Source organism: Syngnathus scovelli, chromosome 16 (assembly GCF_024217435.2).
Source record: "Syngnathus scovelli strain Florida chromosome 16, RoL_Ssco_1.2, whole genome shotgun sequence".
Classification (NCBI taxonomy): domain Eukaryota; kingdom Metazoa; phylum Chordata; class Actinopteri; order Syngnathiformes; family Syngnathidae; genus Syngnathus; species Syngnathus scovelli.
In genome coordinates this window covers 2,329,135-2,352,857 of record NC_090862.1, presented here as the reverse complement: position 1 = coordinate 2,352,857, position 23,723 = coordinate 2,329,135, and the positions used below count along the sequence as shown (strand labels likewise).

The 23,723-nt window shown below is 41.1% G+C and overlaps 1 protein-coding gene across 2 annotated transcripts; it reads left to right on the top strand.

The window, feature by feature from the left end:
- Window positions 1-16,110: 16,110 nt before the first annotated feature.
- On the top strand, window positions 16,111-23,150 carry tlcd4b (TLC domain containing 4b). Of its 2 annotated transcripts, XM_049744486.2 has the most exons (8): window positions 16,111-16,448; window positions 17,055-17,296; window positions 18,832-18,984; window positions 19,802-19,891; window positions 21,142-21,200; window positions 21,395-21,489; window positions 21,585-21,658; window positions 22,202-23,150. In XM_049744486.2, exons 3-8 carry the CDS (start codon window positions 18,839-18,841, stop codon window positions 22,527-22,529), a joined length of 792 nt encoding a protein of 263 aa, XP_049600443.1. In that variant the 5' UTR covers window positions 16,111-16,448; window positions 17,055-17,296; window positions 18,832-18,838; the 3' UTR covers window positions 22,530-23,150. The 2 variants fall into 2 exon arrangements, with proteins under 2 accessions (XP_049600443.1, XP_049600442.1); XM_049744485.2 differs by lacking the exon at window positions 17,055-17,296 and having other exon boundaries at window positions 16,113-16,448.
- Window positions 23,151-23,723: the final 573 nt, after the last annotated feature.

The window sequence follows — 23,723 nt, the reverse complement described above, 5'->3', positions numbered from 1 at the left end:
AAATACTTCACATATTGATGTTTGTATTCAACTACAACTAGACCTTGCACAGGCCCAAAAGGACACTTTACCAACCCTGATTTTTGCTTTTTACATGTAAATTTGAGATTTGCATTCACGCACAAAGCATTAGTGAAACGAGGAAAGACTGATCAGCATTCCAGCACCTACTGAAGGGATTGGAAGGGGAAGAGCTGCAACCTCGGGAAGAATACAAAATACTCTATAGGCATATACAGTAAATGGGGAAGTGCTTATATTCACTCCCATGTTCCCATTAATTTTATCTGGCAGGTTTCCTTGCAAGTTCTGCAGCAGTTGGCCCATTTTTCTTTATTGCTTTATTCCAGTGATGACTTTGCGAAGAATACAAATTGTATGGAAAGGTTCAGATGATATGATGCCGCTTTAAAATATAAATGTGTAAAATCAAATTTAAAATAATCCAGAAAAAAATGAGTCATAATAGCGATGTTTTTGTAAAATCAAAAGAGCCATTGTTCAAAGAACAAAATGTTAAATCTGTGCAAAGTACAAGTGATGTCCTATGAAAGTACGACCTGCTTAGCAACGGTAACTAAAGGTTGCTGGGCAATTATGAAATGTGCTGTGCTATATTTGATATGTCATATAATCTGAGCCCCTGGTCAGTATGACTTTATCTCTAGATTTGAGTTTTTTTCACACGCAGCCTGCTCCTGCAAGACCAGATGAGACCAAGCAGTCCAAGTGATGGGCAAACAGCAGGTTGCATCACACCTCTTTCTCCAGCTTAAGGCCACAGAGTTGAAATAAAATAAAATAAAATAAAATAAAATAAAGTAAAATTAAATTAAATTAAATTAAATTAAATTAAATTAAATTAAATTAAATTAAATTAAATTAAATTAAATTAAATTAAATTAAATTAATCCACATCTACTTGCATAAACTTTACCCACCAATCTGCATCATGCATAAATATTTCTCATGTTAAATAGGCTTGATTTTAAGTTCCAATGACCAGGCTTCTCCAGCCCCCCCCCCCCCCCCAATCCTCTCCTCTCCTCTCCCCACCCACCCTCCGCCTCCATAGCAGGTGGCGCCACTGGCAGTGGGGCAGAGAGGGGGCTTTGATTCCTAAGCCAGTGGGCTCGGTGCATATTCAAACGGGGGGCCTTTTGTTTGTGCTGCTGCAAGGCCAGAGTCAGACTGGCATGCAAAGAATACAAATCAGACCTTTGACAGGAGCAGTTAACCTGCCGCTAAATATAGCTGCCCCCGGGTCTGGAAAAGATGGAGGAGGCTGAACATATAAGGAGAATCAATGTGGGGAGTGAACAAAGAGACTAGAGAGGAGAATGAAACATATAAATAAAATGAGAATCCATTTTTTTTTCCACTCTAAAGTGTGTATGATGGGCATATAGCTGAGAGGTAAATACAAACGTGCGCTACGGTGACGTATGCTAAGCAAGTGTGATGTATGTGATGAAGGGACGGGGGGGGGGGAGTCAGAGTGGGCAGAACGGTGAGGAAAAATGAACGATAGTGAGCGTCTGTTTAATAAAGCAGTACTCTTGGTGGGGGAGAAGAGGGAATGAGAAATGCGCTCATACTACAAAGATCTGAGTAGACTGCAAAAGAGGGAGAAGCAAAAGTGGCTTTTGCTTTTAGTCCATCCACCAATACCCTTAAAGATACTCCGTGTTTAATATCATGACAGCTAGCCTATATTTTATATATAAATACCAAAATGATGGTTTTGCATCTTGGTAATATCGTAGATTTTGGGAAGCAACATTTCATCAGTGAGTAAATCCTGATCTGGCATCAGTGGCATGTGATTTCACTGCAGGGGGTGTAGGCGGGACAGCAGGTCAGCTAGCTACATAAATTGTGTGAGCATAGCAGCGTGACAACACGCCAATGAAGAGGAAGTCACATGTAGCATTATCTGTTAATGTTTTGCTCTTTTTTTTTTATTTACACTGCCAACCCAGTTAATATCTTTGACGTCTATAACCATCAACGGCACTGAACGAGTCAACAATCCTCTGACTTTTTTTTCACATTTGGATGGCAGCATAAGGCGACCAGAATCTGTGCGAGAATTTGAGTGGCCATTTGCTTCTGGGCAAGGTTCACGGGGCTCAATCATAACTGTCCCATAGGCCAATTAAAAAATGGCTACCTGCCAGCCATGTCCACTCCGGCTGCCCGTATCGCATACTCGCGGCTAATGGCAGTGACTTGATGTCAGCCTGACAGACACAGAGGACATATCTGTAAAAACACCACTAAAATTTATGGCAGAACTTTATTTATATGTTAGACATTACTGTAAACTCACAAATATGCATTTGAAAACACAACTGTTGGTGAAAATGTGCCTTGTGTGTGTGATTTTTTTTTTCTGTTTTTGATTTAGAGTATATCCAGGCTCCTTGACTGCCCAGTAAAATCCTGTATCCCGATTCTGTTTGACATATAATAAAAGTAAGATGAATGGTGGTGCAGCCTCGCAATATGCCCACTTTGCTATATGGCAACTATTATGCAACGAGGAGAAAGCCCACTTCCAATGGAGTAAAGAACCTTGACTTCCACAAGGGGGGGGAAAGCTGAGCTGTGTAATCTCTGGTGGATAAGGCGAGGTTTGGAGAGATTTGGGGGGAGCGGAGATCTTACTGGAGCTGCCAGTCCTCTGCTGAGGAAATTCAAGGGCTGGAAATCCCGTGGGATTGGATTAGGTTGGAAATGGAGCCAGTCACTGAGAAGTAGCTGGCTGGGAGCAACAATGGGCCACAGATGTGCTCTTGAATGGGCTGGCTGGAAAAACATCTTCTACCTGGGAATCACGCAGATTGTCCATCAGCTTTCTACACTATGTTGTGTGCCTAATTAAACAGTGTTTCATTTCCTAGCAAAAACCGACGCACAATCGCTCTTGCGGGAAGGTGGAGGCCAGAATTAATAACGGGAAATGTCGATCAGTCATTACGGCCAGAATTTAAATACGCCGCCATCTGTAATTTTGAAAAGTTAATTAGCCCAATGTGCAACGCGGTCATGTTCAGGGCAAATGGCTCCAAAGTAGAGCTCTCCAGGCAGCCTGCCACTGCCTAATGAGTGTCTCCCGGTGTGCAGTTTTAGCGTTTCAACACTTTGGTGAAGGTTACATTTGAATATTTTCCAAGCCTTAGTTAGACTATTGTTTGATATGCTTATTTTGCCATAATAGAATTAAGACATTAGGGCGGGATGAGGGGGAGGGGGAGGGGGGGGGGGGGTGCACTAAATCTCCTGTTTTAAACCAATTCCAAAAAAAAAAAAAAAAAATGAATAAATAGAAGAGCCCCACTGTTACCATGGTATGAGAAAAATGATACTAATCTAAAAATAATGTCACAAATAATGATGGAAAAAAATGTACCGTTTCAAAACTTGACCTCCAAAACTCAGTAGATAAAAAAAAAAAAAATGAAACCTTCGCAAAAGGGAAAGTTAAACAAACATTTTTATTTTTTTCTTATGATGAACCTTTTGGAAACCATGGCCAAAATATTCCACCTTGGTTTCATCGACCCATAATGCGTTTTCATTTAAGATTTCCAATGTGTTTTTGTAAAATCCACCCAGCCTTGGATGCTTTTTTTTTTTTTTTTTTTCTGAACCCTTTGCACTAATACCCAAAGAAAGCGAGAGATTATTGATGCATACTTCCTCGTCAGTACTTATTTAACGTTCCACGACACACTGGATGAGAATCACCGCTGACCTATTAATAGCGGATGAGCCATCACTTTTTTTATTCCCTCTTTACCCTGTACGACCAATCCAACCTTTCGTATTGACACAGCGGGCCTCAAAGTCATCCAAAAAGTCTAGCCGACCAATATAATAATTAAATTTCTCTACTTCCAGTCAGTAGAATTCTGACAATTTACAACTTAGAGACAATTACAGAGCCTCATAAATACATGACATACATTATTAGCCTATGTCGTTATTAGTCGTCCATCCAATAAATCCCCCCAGTATCTGAGCTGTCACTACATCCTGACCACAGCCAGCATCCATCATGGTGATATGTGAGGCTGAATCTCTTCCTACACTCCCCTGATTCCTCAATCTTGGCGCGCCTCCGCCATGCCCCTTTGACCACGCGTGATTCGCAACAATAGAGAGAGAGCGAGAGAGAGAGAGAGTTCCAGTATCTTCAGGGAGGACAAGCGGCACCTCTCGGATCTTTTTTTTTTCCTCTCCCCCCCTCTTTTCCCTTCATTTTCCTCCTGCAGGCGAGCGTGCGTATATGGATGAATGGGTGATGGAGAATGCGAGAGAGAGAGAGAGAGAGAGAGAAAAGAGAGAGAGACTTACAGAGGGGGGCGTTTCCCCCTTCAGTGTGATTTCCACATATTGGCAAAATCCACTATGTCGTCGACTTGAGCGAGCGGGGGAGAAGTGAACAGACTTGCAACAATGGAGTGAGTATGGAAAGGCATCCATTCTTTTTTTTTTTTGTAGGCGCGACTTCAATGCTGTGTAATAGAATTAATGCAGAAGAGCAAGTCACGCTTAAATGCGCGGCGCGGCCAATGCGTTGACAATGCGCCGTATGGAGTGCTGTCACGCCGTGGCAGGTGGGTTAATTCACATTATTTGACCAACGTAAATAGTCGAGAGGAGTGTGAGTGGAAGGAGGGTTGCACAAAGCCAATAGTGTTGTCACGGTTTATGTCACACGTTGCTTTTATTTGATATTTAATTGATTTTTTTTTGCTGTTGGTTGTCAATTCTTGGTTCTTTTTTTAAGCTTTAGTGATGGGGGGGTTAAAAGAGTTGGCTGCTTGTTGCTCCACTTGTTTGCCTATTTAGACTTATGTTATTTTCAGGGAATCGAAAAAATGTGAGTCGGCTGTTCGAACTGAATTGAATTTTAACGATGTGCTTCGTTAGCTTTGTATGATACGATGTTGCAAGGCTGATACTCGAATAATGCCAAGCTGATGTGTTTATGGTTGGCCAGGCCTTCATCGCTCATTCACTTTTATGTTCCACAGTAATCTTGCCTCATTTTTTTTTTTTTTTTAAACGTGTATGTGGTCAAAACACTGCACTTTAACTCCCTCAAGGCAAGAGCTGTTGAAACACACGAGAGCTGGCTTGATGAGACGTCCTCTTCACTTGATTGCTTTCAGCTCACTTCACTGAAATATTTACGCTTTTGCCACCTATAGACACAAAAACAACAGCTGTGTAATTCAATATCCATGATTATTTATCCGTTCAATAATAGATATTTTTATATATATGATCAATTTGAACTCAGTTTTTTTTTTAGCAGGCTTCGGCAACATGTGTGTTTGTTGGTATGAGTGCGTGCGTCGAGAGAAAGAACATCAATTTCTGTGTGTGTGTGTTTGTGTGTGAGGTGTGTCCCCCCCCCCCCCCCCACCCGCCTGCCTCAGTGTGTGCTCGTGCTCAGCCTTCAGGCACATTGGCAAGCATGAACTCTCTGAACTCAATCCTTGTCCATTAAATTCCTATTGATCAAGCAGCAAAGAGAGACATGAAGTTCCATCTCCTCACTTTCATGCGGGGGCTTTGAGTGAGCGTCGTATTTCACTTTTCTCCCCCCTCCCCTTTTTAAAACGGGACGAACAGAAGAAGAAATGGTGGCAATGAAGATTAGTTGGCAATAAGATGGAGAATAGTTTGTGTGGCAACAGTTGGTTACCAAATTGCAGTTTTTATGTGTGTCTAGCGTGTTGATTGTTGTGTACGAGCACAATATGTGTGCGTGTGTGTGTGTGTGTGTGTGTGTGTATGTGTGTGTGTGTGTGTTGGTCCACATTAGCTGAAAGGAGGAGACTTCCATTTAGAAACGTAGCAAAGCAGCACCGATCTCTCCATTGGGAGCTGTCCTTGGTGCTGAACTGGCCCTCTACCTCCTTCCTGACCTTCCAACACTCACCCCGTTGATTGACATCCATTCTGTACCTTAGTGTGTAAATATGGACGAGGCCTTGAGTGTATACATGATTGCTGAAGGGTGATTTTTTTTTTTTCTTTTTTTGTGTATTTATTGTAGCGCTGATGGCGTGTTGGGGGAATCCTCCGAGGGCCTTGAGCGGAGGGGATGCTGGCTAAGAAAGCAAGGAGTGAAAGGAGCAAAAAACAAAACATCTGCGCGGTAATTGGGCTCCCCTTAGTATTGCAACGCATACATTGACATCTGTTTGATAATTGGCTACCCTGGCTCCTCAGCGTGTGTCATGCTAAATGCTGGTTTGGAGAAAAGCAAGGGGGGGAAGAAAGAAATTGGGGGGGGTACATGTGTGTGTGTGCAAATGCATGATTGTGGTGACTTGGGGGAAGGGAAGCAGTGATTTGTTGGTATTGTGAAAGCGCCACAGGTCTCCTATGCACACATTTACTGCCATTGTCTCTTTCATGAAAGAAGACCCTACTGATGCATTGCCCCCGAGCGGAGGTGCGTTCGGTTCACAGCCTGCATTTAGCTCGACAGATGAAAAAAATATAAGTGCTAAGTGTCAAGTGATTGTTTACAGCCCCCCCCCCCCCTCCCTTACTCCCTCCGCCACAACCTCTCTTGGGATTTTTCTAGCGTGGTGATTTGAACCACAGAGCCAGAAGTGATATTAGCTGCTTCCGCAATTTGTTCAGAGCTTTAGAGGGGAGAGGCCGTCAGATTGCATAGATAAATATGTTGAATAATTGATGCGGGCGCATAGTGGGGAGCTGTTTTGGAGCACACAGGAGATTGCTAGTGATGCCTATGCAGCCTTGCAGACACACTGTGTTTTGGCAAATTCTCCATTGTGTTCTAATCTCACGGGGTCTTCACGTTGTGTCTTCTCTGTGCGGGTCTCTAAAGCAACAAGTTTAAAAAGGGGGGGTGGATTTTTACATCATCCAGTAAGAGCAGGCGAGGAACAACTTATTGTCTTCCGACGTGAAGATTTAAGCTTGAGGAAACCAATCGTACGTTGTGTAATCCCGGAGATCTATCGAAGAGCGATTCATTTAGATGACACGAGGGTCAGCCGAGACCAGCTGGACACGAGGAGAAAGGACTTTTAAGAGCAGGTCCCTCAGGAAGTCAGACTAAGCAAAGGGGGGGGGATACTCGCTCGGTCCTCGCTCCATCTCCTTAATACCATCTAATGCGAGCGCTTACGATGAAGCAGACCAATTGTTGCCTGCGGGATCCACAAAGGTGACATCCGGCTATCTCCTAGGAAGAACATTTTCCGAGCCTTATCCCGGTGTGGTTTTCTCCTTTTTTCATCACTTTCCAGCACTTTGAACGAGTGCGCTATTTCACATACAGAGGTGTTTAGAATAATAGTAGGAATTACTCCTTTCATGTAGTCTCTTTCAGCGCGGAGGAATGTGCCGCAGTGTTCTTCACCGTTTGATTCCGGGGCCTTGAAGATGCGAGGGCAGAAGGATGTGAAGACTGCTTATCTCTTCCTGACACAGCCAATCATGTCGTAGAATGACAGTCTGAACCCAGCTGATACATACCCCCTTCCTCTTCTTTTTTTTTCCCTCTCTCTCGCCGAGCACACAGGCGTGTATAACTCCATCTTGTTCTATCAATTTCTTCCCTTTCATCTCTTTTGAAATTGCACAGCCATTTTTTTTTCTTTCCATTCTCATTTGGCTGGCTGACATTTCTGACTCTCCTCACTGCTTTTTGCTTCCTTACACTGCTTGCTTTTCCTTTTTTTTTTTTTTTCTCTCACACATGTACACGAAATCACACATCCACACTTCCTCCGTCTTTCAGTCCTGTCTTCCTTTTTTTTTTTTTTTTGTTTAATCTTTTTTGCTCTGTTGCTTTCTTTACTTGTGTTCAGCATGGGGGCCCCGAGCTCAGAGCACTGCGGGGGCTGCCCCAACTGCCTCAGATGTATGCGTGCAACTGTGGTGCCTACTGATAAACTCCGAAACGGGGATGGAGACGCTCACATCTTCCACTTCTTTACTCGCGCTCAGTCAGGGTTCCGAAAAAAAGGAAAAAAAAATGTTATTGCACCCTTGTGCACCGCGGTAAAGTGACTACTCGTGTAAGCAAAGCAGTCCATCACATTCAGCAGTCAACATTTTCCTTTTTTTTTATCTACTCTGTCTTGTGGTTTAACTAACTGAAACAGTGACTAGTTTAGAAAGGAAAAGAAAAAGCTTAAAAAAAAAGTTTGGATTTCTTGTGGAAGCAAAGAACATGCTAGTGTGGAACATTTTTTTAAATTATTTGTCATTTATTCATCTTAAATTATAATGAATTAATAAATGAAACCCAATGATAAATTTCAGTCATCTTGAAGCAGTTATACTGGCTTTTAATTATGAATTAATTAATTTAATGATTCAATTAATTAGTTGATGTCTAAATAGAATCTCACTGACTTTTTTTAAATAATGATTTTATTTTTTTATGACTTCCAGATACAACACTTCCACAAATAGAACGTGTGACTGCTCGTCTTGGATGGTGTTATTTATTTTTTTCATATCAATTACAATTTTTTTTTCCTGTCTCCCCTTTTCCTGCAGGACCTGGTCAGTTTCCGCAGCTTCTGAAATCCCCACCCTTCCCTCCAGCTCTCCTGCTATATGGCGTCAGACTCACAAGTGGGGGGATGGGAGCGAGCGAGCGAGCGAGCGCTGTAGAGGGGAGAGAGGTGGTTTGACCGTTTGCTCCCGTCTCGACCACGGGTATTCTTGGGTTGATAATACAGATGTCGATGTTATTGCTTGAGAATACGCGTAGCTGAGCGGAAGCCGTTGTCATCGGCCTCACGTTATTCCTTCAGCGGCGTGATCGTCAACGTTCTCCTCCCATGGTCTTGAGAAGCTTCTCCACTCTTGTTCTCGTGGTCCCAACAACACTCCTCCGCCCAGCATCCTCCCGGCCCTCTGCAGGAAGTAAGAACCTTCCAAGCGTGCATCACACACCTTTTCAGCTTGGCTTGTTCATCCGCTTGACAGATGCCCTTATCAGAGTGCATGGCGAAGAGGGGAATCCAATAAGTGCACATGGTGGAGGGAGGGAGGGGGGGGGGGCATTGAGGAATCGGTGCAGGGCAACCGAGGCAGGGAGTCTGGGCCCCTGATGGCAGCGAGACACGACTATGCTCGACAGGACAGCAGGTCCGGCAGTTGCACTTGCTGCTGTGTATAAGGTCACAGTCAAAGAGCAAATGCAATATCGAGACAGGCTGGCGGGCAGACGGGCGGGCAAACAGACTGGCGGGCAGGTGGGGGCACATTTAGAAAGTCGGAAATAAATCTCAGTCTACTTTAAGATGCGCTGCGAGGAGGAGACTAATAGGACAAACTGACAAATGAGCCTGTTGGGATCAAATCATATTTTCTTTTTTCCAGATTAAACTGTTGACGATTTGTCATGATTCAGCGGCTTGACATGGCTGCTCCACTTCATTGACTTGTAAGGCATTGGATCATATTAGTGTTATTGTAATGGGGTGTAATAAGATTATTCAAATCCCTCTATTTCACAATGTGATAGTGGGGCACATCCATGTAAAAGGCCCTTTGACAGCAGCTGTGTCTGTGTGCTAAAGCCTGAAAAATCCCAGCCAAGAGGATTCTCCACGCCACTCCCCAGAGACTCCACTTACACCAGCGCCACTGTGCGTGTGTGTGTGTGTTAGCGAGATGTGCGCGTGCACGTGTAGGCAATATTTCTACCTCCCCATCCGCACAGCAATTAAAGATCTAATTGATTTCCCTGCATACACTGATCACTTGCCTCACCGGTTTGATTTTTTTTTTTTACTCGTAAATTGGATGCTGAAGTCATTCGTGATGATCGCAGAGCTCCAAGACAATTAGATGAGCGCTTCTTATTCTTTTGTCTGTTTAGATAAATTCCCCACGTCACAATAATAATAATACAATACAATAATACTTACGTTACAAAGTCGCCTTTTGCAGACAAACATATATAAAGAAAATAGAAATAAAGTTGAAAGAAATCAATGTATCATGTTTAAAACTACTCATTATTGTAGTTTGGAGGTTTGTGATAGAAATATTTGACATATTTATATAAATAAAATAAGCATAAGTGTAAATTAATACAAAAAAATTAATAATTATTGTCTTAAAAAAAGAAAAACATTCACGCATATTCATTTAAAAGGAAAATTTAGGCAACTGCGGCAATTAATTATTTTGTGTGACCAATCTTAAAACTCAACTTGGGCTATTAGCATAAATATAATCATTTGTGTTCATTCAGCATCCACTACGACGTATTACATTTAAGAAGAACATCATCCTCGGCCATTTAATGACTAATTGGGTTGGGAGTCATTAATTTTGCAGTTAGACAAAATGTCAGGTTGAAATAAAATAATTATTAGACTGGCTAATGGGAGAACGTCTACTAATGTCTGTTGAAACATTTAGTAAAGTGACTCCTTATCGGTGAACCAATCATCCTCTCCGACCTCTTGAAATAATACACAACAACAACACTTAACGATTCACTTATTCAATCAATGCTAATTCATTTATACATCTTATGCACGTTTCTGCTGATCACGCCCACCCCGAATTTTATATTGTTCATTTCTGCAGTACTGCACCATACAATCATGCTGGCTGCCTACATAGCCAACTCTTCATTCACCTATAATTCATCACTGTTTTCTTGGCATAGGGTGGACAAATGAGCATAATTAATCTTATTCCTCACGCTTGCAGAGCAAACAAGAATGCAACCCCAAAAAAAAAAAAACATGGCAACAAATTGAATATGCCTCCTATGAGAGCAAGATACCCAAAGCAACCTCGGTCAGAGGAGCCGCTCTAATGGCCCTAGCGCAAGAAAAGCAAACTGAGACAATAGAGTTGGAATAAATAAGTACGTCTAGGTGTAAGGCGTAATTTCCACTTTGATGGGTCACTCCATTACAATTACCCTGAAATATTTATCTAAGCAAATAAAGGGCTGGAGGGATTTGACGGAGGGGATGGCTGGAAAGAGAAAAGATACCGCAGGTATAGGTTGACAGAGATGGGTGAGGGAGGAGGGGAGGAGGGGGGGAGAAAATCACAGTGCAATAAGTGCCCTCTCATTAGGGCCTGTCTTTATCACTGTGCAGCTCCTCTGAGACAAGGTAGATGAGAGGGGCCAACAGAAGGCCAGAAGAAGAGAGCCGACTTCAGATTAGAATCCTTATTGCTATGATAATGACTGTTTGTCATCCACTACTCACGTTTCACACCTGTGGTACATGCAGATGAGTTGCTTCGTTCACGTTGGGGGGTTTGGAACTGCGTGTGTGTGTGCGGTCGAGCCATATGCATATGCGCGTGTTTCTAAATGAAGAAAAAGATAAAGTTCATGGTCGTGTGCATAAAGAAAAGCTTGAGCGTGTGTGTCTGGCATTCACCCTTGGAGTGCGTACGCATTTAGAATGAACAAATAGATAAAGATAGAATTAAATAAATATGTAACAATCACATGCATTGCTCTCGGTGCCTGGCAACCGGAGCCCTGCGTTGCCTTGGAAACAGTTGCTACAGAATGTGAGGTGATTGGCAACCGTGACAACGAGGAGGGAATAACATTTGACCCCTCTTGCTGATGGGGGGAGCAGGCGAGTTGGTGAGGGGGGGGGGGGGGGGGGGGAGGAGGTGATGCGTGAAGTGCGGGGTAGAGGAGGTGGGGGGGGGAGGAGAAAGAAGATGGTATCACAAGGAGCATGTTTAGAAATTCATCCTCTGAAGCTGCTTCGCTCTCACTTCCTTAACACACACACAACCCCCCCCCCACCTTACACACACTCAAATATCTCGGATAATCTTATTTAGGGGGATAAAGGTGCGTTTGTAAATTCTAACAAAAAAAATCGTATAAGCACTTTTGCCGACGAGGCGCTCTCCCCCCCCCCCGCCACAATCTTTTCTTTTCTTATTATTTCCCATCCGATTGCACTTTCCATACACTCCTTGCCTCTCTTTCCCTTTCCCTGCCCAGTTAAACTAATAAGGGTGTGATTAATGGTCTGCTAATTGCTGTAATCTCTGTTAATTAGAATCGAGATTCTACAGTGGTGGAGTGCTTGGGGGGGGGGGGAAAGATGCTTGTTGCACTAATCTGAAGGTCCACAACTGCACTAAAAGTGAGCAGAAGTGCAGGAGAGGAAAAGGCAGGGCATTTGTCAATATTGATAAATGAAGAAAAAAGGACAGATTTTATTCTATTAAATTTCCAACACTGCATATGTCTGTATTGAGAAAGTAAATTATTCATTTAATTTATTTTATTTTTTTCTCAGCAGCTACATTTTTTGACACATTATTGTGCAAATGGTGAAATGTACATTTGATATGATGTCATAATCTATTTCTAGAAATGAACAGTTCTTTTTAAATGGAGTTGCAACATTTTGTAATCCATCTTTTAACTTGTTAGTATTCTACTCATAAACACTGTCTGGCTCTCAACAAGGTGTGTATTTCCAGATGTGTGTTTATCCGAGAGGTGTGAAGCCCCCAACCCTGAGGATAAACATGAAGTCAAACACACACACACACACACACAGTCTTTGCAGATGTGGCTTTGCGGACGCCCATGTAGCAGCGTCTCACCTCGGACAGTGAGGTGGACTGTCGGTAACCCGGAGTGACAGCTAGGTGTCTGCACAAGGTTGTCCAGAAGCGTGAGGGGCGTGGCAGCTGCATCCAGACCAGATGTGGCAAGAGTCGTCAAAACCCACACCGACACACAATCCAGATGTGGCAGCGCCGGTCATAACACAGAAGGCCGAAGCCGCTCAGATGTGGAGAAAAAAAAGGTCCATTCGCCAAATAATACAAATGTTTGAGCTGCTGTTGAGGTTTTTTTTTTAGTTGCTTGTGTGGGTGGAGAATGAGATGCTCATGGCACAGCACAAACTTAAGGAGAACTTCCCCCCCCTCCCCTCACTTTTTTATACACAACTAGTCAAAGTGCTTTAGATTCAAACCTACATTACATTATTCCAAATTCCGTTACGATCTGACTCTGCTGAAATAGCTTCTGTCCGGTGAGACTTTTAAGTTTTAATATTGTTTGCTCACTTTCTTCTCTCTTTTTTTTTTTTTTCTAGGAAATGCTGCAAAAGTTGGCCTCATTGTATAAATAGAAGAACAATTTGTGGAATGTTAAAAAAAAAAAAAATGAAACTACTCCTCCTGGAGCTAAATGGAGTCATATGTTACTAGTTAGGAATATCAAGTCTGCCATCTTGTGTCCGCTAACAGATTACATAACTTTGAATTATTGCAAATGATTTTATGGAGTTTATTTTTTTATGTGCATTAGTCGTCTTAGAGATGCACCGATCGACAGGTTAATCAATTAATTGAATGCGAATAATTATGGTGATTGTGTTCAATTGTGTCAAAATAACATCAAAAGTTTGTATTTTTCCAAAATCAAGGAGATATTACTGTGCCATGATTTTCAGCGTCAACTTGGTTTAGATTTCTAACACATTTTCCATGTTGTCATCAAGCATTTACGTCAACTCACAAGTTAACATACGGCCAAACACGCAAGTGCTACATGCATAGATTCCAAAATTGTAATTCAATGTTTCATCTGATTATACTAACATTGGTAAAAAACTGTTTTTTTATGTGCTACTTGCAGCATTGCATATTAATTAGACCCCTCCTGGGATAACTAAATATTTGGACATCCAAAGTTCAAACATTGCTCAGCAGGCTCAAGGGAGTCGAATAATTACTGTAATTGACTACGGACGACTGTATAATAATTTGTTTCGTCAAGTGTTTTTGTTTGTTACTCATGCTGTACTTTTTCATTATAATCATCATTATTACTGAATTGATGTATCACAGAAAGTGGCATGGAAAAAGTATTTTGTCTCAAATTGTCCTCTTTAATGTTTAAGAGCTTTAAATGAATGTATATATTTGACGAAAGCCAATTAAATATAAAATGATATTTTTAAATTGTGTTTGACAACCTGCACAACATTGCTCGGGCGTCAGAGGTCTCACATCTTGATGAAAGCAAGCCGTCCGGACTGCGGTGAGAAGAAGTAGACTGTTGTATTTAATTACATTGCTGATACAACAATGTCATTGTTGTTCTCATTACCATAATCATTATAGGTTCATCACAGAAGGTCATGTGGGACATGAAATTTCATGCTGAGAAATGTAAATTAAAATCGGCTTAGAGAAATTAGTCTGGAGAAGTACTCGTGTATTTTTGTTAATATATATCATCGATGACCCACGTTTAGTTTAAATTTAAATTTACTATACGAAGCCCTGAAGTCACTCATTCATACCAAAAGAATGTTTGCAATAGACAGTAATAGAGTGCCCCCTTGTGGTTGGTAGACCCTAAGTATCTACATATTGTGTGATATATTATTTATTTATCTATTTATTTTTATTTATTTATTTATTTATTTTCATTCGCATGGAGGAAACCACAATTGCTACTTACACAAATAATTGATGGCCATGTCTCGATGTATAAATTCATAAATTCCAGCAATTTCTTTTGTCAGCCCCACTTTGTTAGTCATATTTGATGGATTTGATGAATTGATATTGCTCAATATTAATATCAAGGTAACAAAAAAAACCTTGCAAGCATTTTATGCATGTTTTAAAAGGTTTATTAGAAAAAAATCAATTTATTGAAATACTTTGGAATGACACAAATATATATTCTGTGCATATATTGCCATCTATAATCATAATCAAAACAAATGCCAAGTGAGACTTTTCCAAATAAGAAAAATTCACACCCTGGCTCAACTGCACAAAGAGTGAGTCAGCTGCATGAATCGTGTTTCACGCTACACAGTGCCTTTAAGTACTTTTTTCCCCTTTTACTCACATCAGCTCTTTTTCTGATTTGGCCCACAGTCGCTTCACAGATCAGGCCAAGTGTAAAATGGAAGCATCTTGCAAACGGTTACGATGTCAAGAAGCTGCTGATGTGGAGCCATTGTTTAGCTGACCAGGCCTGAACAAAACAGAGTGAGAAAGACAATAAGAAGAAAATCATTGTCAGTCTGCATTGAGCTCCTCAGCGTATTGATAGCGTGCAAAGGTGACCTTAGACAAGCGGTAAAAACATGAATCGTTCATGATTTGACTGGGAAGTCGACATCTTGTAAGCAGAAGAACCAGATAAACCAGTCTTAAACTGACGTTACAATTCACGCAGTTGGTTGACGTTTGATTATTCAAATTATAATTTTAATTTTCTCTATTTATTAACTATGTGTTTGGTTGAATTTTGATTATTCAAATTATAATTTGAATTTTCTCTATTTATTAAGTATGTGTTTGGAAGAAGCTGTGCACTTTTCAGAATTTGCCCAAATTTTTTTTTAAAGTTAAAGAGATGATTTATTACAACAAGTGAACATTTTAATCTTTGTAAATGCAAAGTTTATGGCAGTGCTGTTGCAGTAGCTAAAAATAATGTGCTTGTGGACCAAGAGTGTTTTGGTTGCATTATGCTAACATGATTTTGATGTTTTTTTGTGGATATTATCACATTGCTTACATTTCTAGCAGTCTTTATCTCCGATGTGTGACTAAATAAATAATATTGTGGTTATAGGAGACAGGGACATTTTCTGTTTGGGTTTCAGATAATGATGATTGAATCAATTTGACTATTTACAGATGCTCTGGAAAGTAATCAGATGCTTTTATGATTATCTAGAGTATATCATTGAGGTGAGCAGACTGTGTGGTTTTAGACCTATGAGGATGTTCATTCATGTATAGAGACTATAACAGAAGAGGGGCCACAGGGGAGTCCAAGTACAGTTTTATGGACTTGTTTTGTCTGGTGTGCAACACAGCTGCAGTATTAGTTGTGTTTCCCCTGAGATATGAATGTATTGATTATATTTTAAAATGAGAGATGAAATAAATATTGTCAAATATAATCAACCAATTATGAAACGGGTGCAGGATTCGTTCTCAGATGCTAATTTAAAGATTCCTGAGGCCTTTGTTCCTCGAGGGCGTTGCCTACGAAAGGGGGCGTGTCCACAAGAAGGGGGCGTGTCCTTTAAGACGTCACGAGTCGCTCTTGCCTGTCAACAAAATAAAGGGAGTTTTAACTTTCCCAGCCGCTCAACTGATGATTGGAAACGTATTGCTGCAAAGATAAAAGTAGCAAAAAAGAAAATATTTAATATTGAGTTGTAATGCTGCGTCGGAATTGTTTACGTGGCACGGGAGGCTTTTTTTCATTTTTTATTTTTTTTTACCTCCTCTCTGTGGGAGAGCTGGCAAGCTTGTAGTTTAGCCGACTTGCTAGCTGTCGTCAAGTTGTAAGAAAGTGGACAAGACGGCGGCTAAACGGGGAGCCTATCCGAGCCACACAGACCTATGCGACGGATAAAAAGGTAAACGCAGATCTCATTACCACCACTACGTCAAACGCAATACGTAGCCGTGCTTAAGTGATCATTGTACGTCAAATTTGATGTGCGTTTGAAATCTTCGGCTGCACGCTTCACCCGCCTAGCCAGTTGCTGCAGCAACAGCAGGAGCACGCATAAATTAGAAGCAATAATAACTTTACCTGCTGAAATTCTACTGCTTACTCGTTCCACGCCTATGACTGTTCTATTCTGATAACCGCTGCATCGACTGCAATGCTTAAATATGCAATCGCACTCCCTGCCGAGAAATATTAATTATCAAGATGAACGATGCCAATGCACATGACTGGAGAATGACTCCAATTGGCATGTCGTTATGCAATATTTGAAACGGGATATCCGATCATAAAATGCCAACCATGAATCAGCATTCATTTCTCAACCCTGCAGGAAGACATTGGTAAGATTTGGCTGGCTGCTTATTTTGACTCCCGATGAGCAGAGCGAGACACTGCTGGTGTAGCAAATGGCTTAGTCAGGCTGCAAGGTTTGGGATCTCCAGCGAGGCAGAGGAAATTCAATTGTTTATGTGTAGTCGATATGTCACGAGTGGCGATTTGCTGACAGCGGCAAGATGGGGAACAAGGTCAAATGTGGACGTAGGAGTGGATCTTCTATCCGGGCTGTCAGCCGCAGTGAGGAGCATCCGTGTTGCTTCCTCCCACGGGGGGCTGTGCGCGAAGGAAGCAGCTTGCCAGGTGAAGGATGCCCATGAATTATTCAGACGCATGCAGCATACGATCGTCGTGGCTCCCCGAAACAGACAATAAGGATCTGGGGGTTGTTTGGCTCCTCCGTCCGTGCACGAGGTATGCTTCTGCTTTTTTTTGTTAAACATGCTAGTTTTCAATGGTGCATTCAGCATGCTCGATAGAAGAGAGCTTGCACTGGAATGATTGATTTAGGGGGTAACCAGGATTCGAACTTGATATTTCATCTTCAATGCTTCCCTTATGTACTGAGTTTAATTTGTGAGCAATTTCAATTTCCCTCAGTGATGTGCCAATTCCGTTCCAGCCCTCCCCCCCTCCACAAAAAACACGCCACATTTTTTATTGCATTTATTTAATAAAGAAAAAAGCATTCGTGCACAAATATTTTAATTACTGTATATTAGAACAGCCAAATTATGCAGGGTGATCGGGCGTGTTATGCTATTCAAGTTATCTACTCCAGTGATTCTTGACAAACATTTAAAAATGTCATTTGTCACAGGCCTATTATTTTGAAATAGGCAATAATGTTGTTAAAACAATGAAATTTTGTCTAACTGTGTAATATTGTGTTTAAATAAAACATGTTTGTATGGATGTTATAAATTAATGTACTCCTGTGCTTTGTTTCCCAGCAGGCTATTTTTCTTTATGCATCCATCACGTAGGTCAAATAAGTGTAAATATAGCAGCTGACATGCCTCAAGTGTCATGCGCTGACCTAAGAAAACTGATGAGTCAGCAAATGCCAACTGCAGCATTTAATTGTAATATTTATGGATTATTGTTCATGTTGTCACGCTAGCTCTTGTTGACGCCTATGCATTGTCATGTGTTTGATAAGAGCATCCATATCAGAATCGTGTTGCGTAAAATTTCCATATTTGGTTTGGTTACATCGTCACCAACTGACCTTTTCCTTTGTTAGCGGTTCCTCGTAAACTCTGCCTTTTGGAACTCTAATCATCAGCTCTCTCAACTGAGCGCTTAAAATGCCTTACATAAAGTCGACGTTTTAATCAGAATTTATCGGGTCAGAGTCCGGACCCGAAAGACGTTTTGTAATCGCTGATAAAGGATTGGTCTTTTCTATAATACAGTCTTAGAATACGACATGTGGATTTGTAAACTTTTCCTCCAAGATGGAAAGTGTAATCATCAGATGAAGTCGCCGTTGTATTTTTAATCTGGTGAAGCAGGGCCAGCCACCCTGAACCGTTTAGAAGGGCTCTCGCACGTGGGTTTACGACATCAACAAGTCCCAAAACAGATTAGATTACAGGCTGAGCTGTTGTATACCTGAAATGGATCAGTGCATTGCGATACTGTGTGATGCCTGGCTATTCCTTAAAACGACTAGTGGATGCTTGGTTTTTGTAATTTTTTTTTTTTTAAAAAAAGAAAAAAAATTGAGTTAAAATACAAATGTGACGTCTATACCCATCACTGGTAGTGAATGAGTTGATATTTTTGTGTCTTCTTTCTACCTCTGTTCTTGTATTTAGACTCATGTTATCCCATTCATCTTCTCCTGGAGGACAGCGTGAATTGAGTAGTCGCTCATTTTATTAACCCCGAGTGTCGCTCTTCTTCACCTTCTCCCCTTCTCTGTGCCCTCCTATCATCTTTAGGTGAGGGATGGAGACTAGAGAGTTGGCTGTGGTCGCTGGTAGCTTTGTAGGTTTCCAGTTCTTCTTCTCGGTGGCCAGTCCTTTACTCTCTTCAGCCATCTCACCATGTTATCCATTGCTGCCTCCCAACAAGCAGACAGAGTGGAACTCACGGTGAGTTGCAGCAACCAAAGAAAAACAGTCAACATTTTCAAAAATAATTTCATTTTCAGTTTGCATTAAGCAAAAAGCTCCATAAACTAAAGTTACCCTCTTCTAAGAAATCCAGTATCAACATACTTTCTATTTGAGTTGGCCCCCGAAAGCAAATAATTTTTGATGACGCAACCGTTTAAGCCAAACAGAATTATTCCGTACAAACACAGCAGTGATCACAACTCTGCCGTAAAAAAAAAAAAAATAAGAAAAACATCCAGGTAAAGTTCAGAAGGAAAAACCTGCTATTTGTAAGTTGCGTAACACCCCCCTTGTTGACTCCATGTTATTAGATTCCTTCCATTGACGGTTAATATTTAAAAGCAGAGGGATCTCTTTACTAATAGCCCACAACAAGTTAAAGGGCAATACTGGTGGATGATTGCATAACCAGACACCATTCAACTTGTTTGTTATGTAACCACAAGTGCAAGGAGGAAGTCTGCATGTTCAAACAAAGACGTGCATGTTTCATGAACTACGCTTTTGACTATTTCTTAAGCTCGTCCATCCGTCATTTGTCCCAATTATATTTTTTGCACCTTTTAATTGGCTTATTATTTCACTTGTGAATTTCTCATTGGTCTGTAACGAGAATGCCGTTGGATGTAAATATAGACTCGTGAAAAAATTATTATTTTTATTCACAAATAAATATAAATAAATAGACTAATGTGAAATAATTCTAATTATTATTTTAGTCACAAATAAATAGACTAAATAAATATAGACTAATAATTCAAATTTTCTTCTCAATCCACGTGTTGTCTTCCAGGTTGGTGTCGACGGTTCACGCTCTGATCGTGGGATTCTTTTGTTTGTACATTTTATGCTTCGATGAGGCTGTCAACACCAATCCTGTCTGGTGAGTGTTACATTTTAAAAAAAAAAATGCATATGACTATTTTTTTTTTCTTAGAGCTGTCATTCTTAACATTTAACTTCTTTGCAACACCCCTTCCTTCTTCCTCATCTTATTTCCCAGTTGCCCTTCCTCTCGAGACCGCCACTTCTCCCAGCAACTCGAACTAACAAGGCTTCTTTTCATAGCAATCCACAGCACAGCTTAATCTTACACACCCTCTCTCTCTCTCTCTTTTTCCCCCCATGTGTCCCCACTTTCAGCCTGGTCTGTCTCAGTGTCCATTGCAACACCCTTACGTCTCTGTCAAATCAATGCAGCGCACCTCCTTCTCTTTCATTGTCTCCCTTTTGGCCCCCGGTCAGTGTTGCTCATAGCGGGAGAAAAGAAATTTGGGTGTGATGGGGACTTGGGGGGTTTGGATAAAAAGGAGAAGGGACAAAAGGGGGGGGGACCGAGCTGCATCTGCTCTGAGAACTGGAGTCCTTCATTTTAATTCCCTTCACGAGGCAAGGAAAAGGCGATTTTTTTTTTTTTTTTTTTGCTTTGGAAATGTTTGTGTAAGAGTTTGCAACATAGTCTGAGACGTCCTTGATGGAATTTCTCAGCGTTTCCTCCTTCTTATCCACATTGCAACACCTCAATAATCCTTCAGCCAATCAGATTTGTTAGATCGTCATTAAGAGCCGTAATACAAAAGCCGTATTGTTGTTCACGCTGAAATGGTCACAACTAAACAGCTTTGAAAAAAATGTCGACAGAAAATTATAAACATCAATTGCATATAATGCATTTTTTATTTTTTTTTATTTGACAGTAAAATCAGAGGTCATCTACGGGAGAACGTGATCCGCCGGTGCTCATGTTATTAAAGTCCGTACGAATTAGCGTCTCCGTTACACAGACGTTAAAGCGCTCGTTTGCCAAACGACACCCGACTCTGACTCCTTCCAGCATCCGATGCCTCATTGTTATTTTGGACAGATGCTACTTGCATCAACGCTGTCAGCGATACAGAAAAGATCGAATTTCATCACTACATGCCTTGCGTCTCTTCATGACAGCTTTAATAACTTCGAAGCGGAATGTAATTTCTAATCTGCTATCTCAGAGGCTGTTAAAGCTCATGGACAGTAGACAATCATGAATAATTTGAATGGGATTTCTGATTAGTCTCAAGTGTTCTCTTTACTGAAGTAGATTAGCTATCAGTGTTTTTTTATTTTAACATAATGTTCTTTGCTATTCCACAGGGGGGACCCAAGTATGGTTAAATTAAATGTAGCTATTACCTGTGGCTACCTACTGTACGGTGAGTTTTTATTTTATTTATTTTTATCTCGCCTTGTCCAAGGTCAAGCTATACTGATATGATGTAAAACACCAAAAATAGGCTTGTGATCTACAAAACATGCAGAATGTTGTTTTAAATAGTTTTGACCTTTGCTAATCACCACGTACACGATTTTTTCAGCTCTACTTAAATAGCTCGCCTTTCTTTTCTAGATTTGTTGCTGCTCGCATGTAATTGGAGCACCATGGGGGACAGATTTTTCGTTTGTCACCACCTGGCGGCGCTATATGCATATGGTTATGTGCTGGTAAGGCCTGTTTTAGATCAAAACTTTATAAATAAACTCCTTTGATTAACATACTTTCTGTATTATTAATGACAACTCGCTTTGGGTCATTTCAGACACGCGGCGTGCTGCCCTACTTTGCCAACTTTCGTCTCATTTCGGAACTATCCACACCTTTTGTGAATCAAAGGTGAGTTTTGGTAGGAGTGAATGGATTTTTTTTGGGGGGGGTAGATTTTTATTGAGACATATTGCAACATATTCATGCTAAGCTGCTAAAATCTTTGTTAATGAAGAAGTATTCTTTAAATTGTATTCCTTTTTTTAAAATAAAAGTGACAGTTTTTTTTAAAAAAGATTTTGGACGGTGTAAGAAATAAACTATTTAAAGTGATTGTGATTAAAATAAAAGGTACACAGTCAACATCACAAATACCACAGTGTGGATTGTATAATGTGATTATGGCGACCTCAAGTGGACAAAAATAATTCTGAATTCTGCGTGCACTATACTCAATGCAAGAAACCTTAAAATTATGAATAGGAATAATCAACTAATTAACTTGGGTGGGTCTGGAAAATGAACAAAATTTAAAAAGTTGAGTTAATTCCATGCTGTGATGGATAAATATATATACAGAATATTTCTGTTAATCAATGACCCATGTCTGGACAGCTCTAAAAAAATAGGATTGAGTCTAAGATTTTGCTTGTATGTCGCTGATCTTTCTAGGTGGTTCTTTGAAGCATTAAAATACCCCCGCTCAAACAGAATGGTCGTGGTCAATGGCGTCGCGATGGCCGTGGTCTTCTTCCTGGTGCGGATCGCCGTCATGCCGTCCTATTGGGCAAGCGTGTTTGCCACATTTGGCACTGAAGACTTTGAGCGCTTGGGTTTGGGTGCCCAGATAGCCTGGATCACCTCCTGCGTGGCCCTGGACATCTTGAACACTATCTGGATGTTTAAGATCACCCGAGGTTGCTACAAGGTCCTGGCTGGATCCAAAGCGCCGAAAGAAAAAGAGGACAAGAAAAAGCTTGCCAACAACCACACGGACTGAAAGAACAGAGCAAGGAGGGAACCTCAAAAACCTGAACCTCAGCCCTCGATCTTCCTCAAGTTGGCCAGTAGAAGGGGCTGCAAGTCCTCAGGTTCGAACCCGAAGACGAGACATGGGGACTCAATCAAGCACCAGCCTTCGCAGCCTCAGCGGCAGATTAGCATCCTGCTGCTTTTCGTTGCAGACGATGAGCTCACGAGCACATTTTTAACCCCTGCCGGCCATTTTTTTTTTTCACTGCTTTCATTCTCATGACCTCATTTTTTTTTTTTTTGTGTGTGTCTCCTCTCACATCAGCCAAAAAGCCCAATCCTCTGAACGACAGGAAAAGCAATAGGCTAATCACGCTTCAATTTAATCAATTAATTGTTCAATCCTTCCCACTATGCTGGGCCTTTTCTATTTGCAGGAGATGTAGCACTTGAGCCCCCTCCTATGTAGTTTGTGAATTGACAGGGCTCTTGTCTTAAACACACCAGACCTCAAGTAAAAAAAAAAAAAAAGGAACAACACCGTAATGCCTCGTCTACAGTGTTTCCTGCTGTGGCCATTTTGTACCACTCACCAGTCATGGCCCTCATATTTAAACCAATTGGATATACCAATTAAAAAAAAAAATAATGTATGAGAGCATCACAGCAGACATTTGTAGCTTTTTTTTAAGCCCTCTTTGTGCTCTAATTTTTGTATAGCTTCAAGCCATGGACAGTCTTGTTCGATTTATCACATCATTTGCCTCACTGGATTGGGCTTCTCTGTCCAGCCTGAACTTTATTTCTTTTTGTTCCACCTCTATGTTTCATCCTCCCCTTGCCTTACTACATGAGCAAGCTTTTTTTTTCCCCCTTCCCCCGTCTTGCTACTGTGAATGTAGCCTTTGAAATGATATCTCGGGTGATATCACCAGTTGAGAAGGCCTCCGAGCTTTTCTTCACCCGTCTCACAAGCCAACCATCTGTAAAGGTTGTCCCAGCCAGTGGCAGAAAAAAAAAATGCTGAAGGAACCGGTGCACTCTGGAAGCTTTTTTTACGTCCAGGTTCCATCTCTCAGTAACTCTGAGTATGGCTGAACTTTTTTTTTACTTTGGATGCCCTACTTTTTTTTTCAGGGGGGGGGGAGGCAATTTCACTAAGCAATATCATTTCTTTTAGAGTTCCTCCATATTTTTTCATCTAAAACCAAGTCAAACTCTT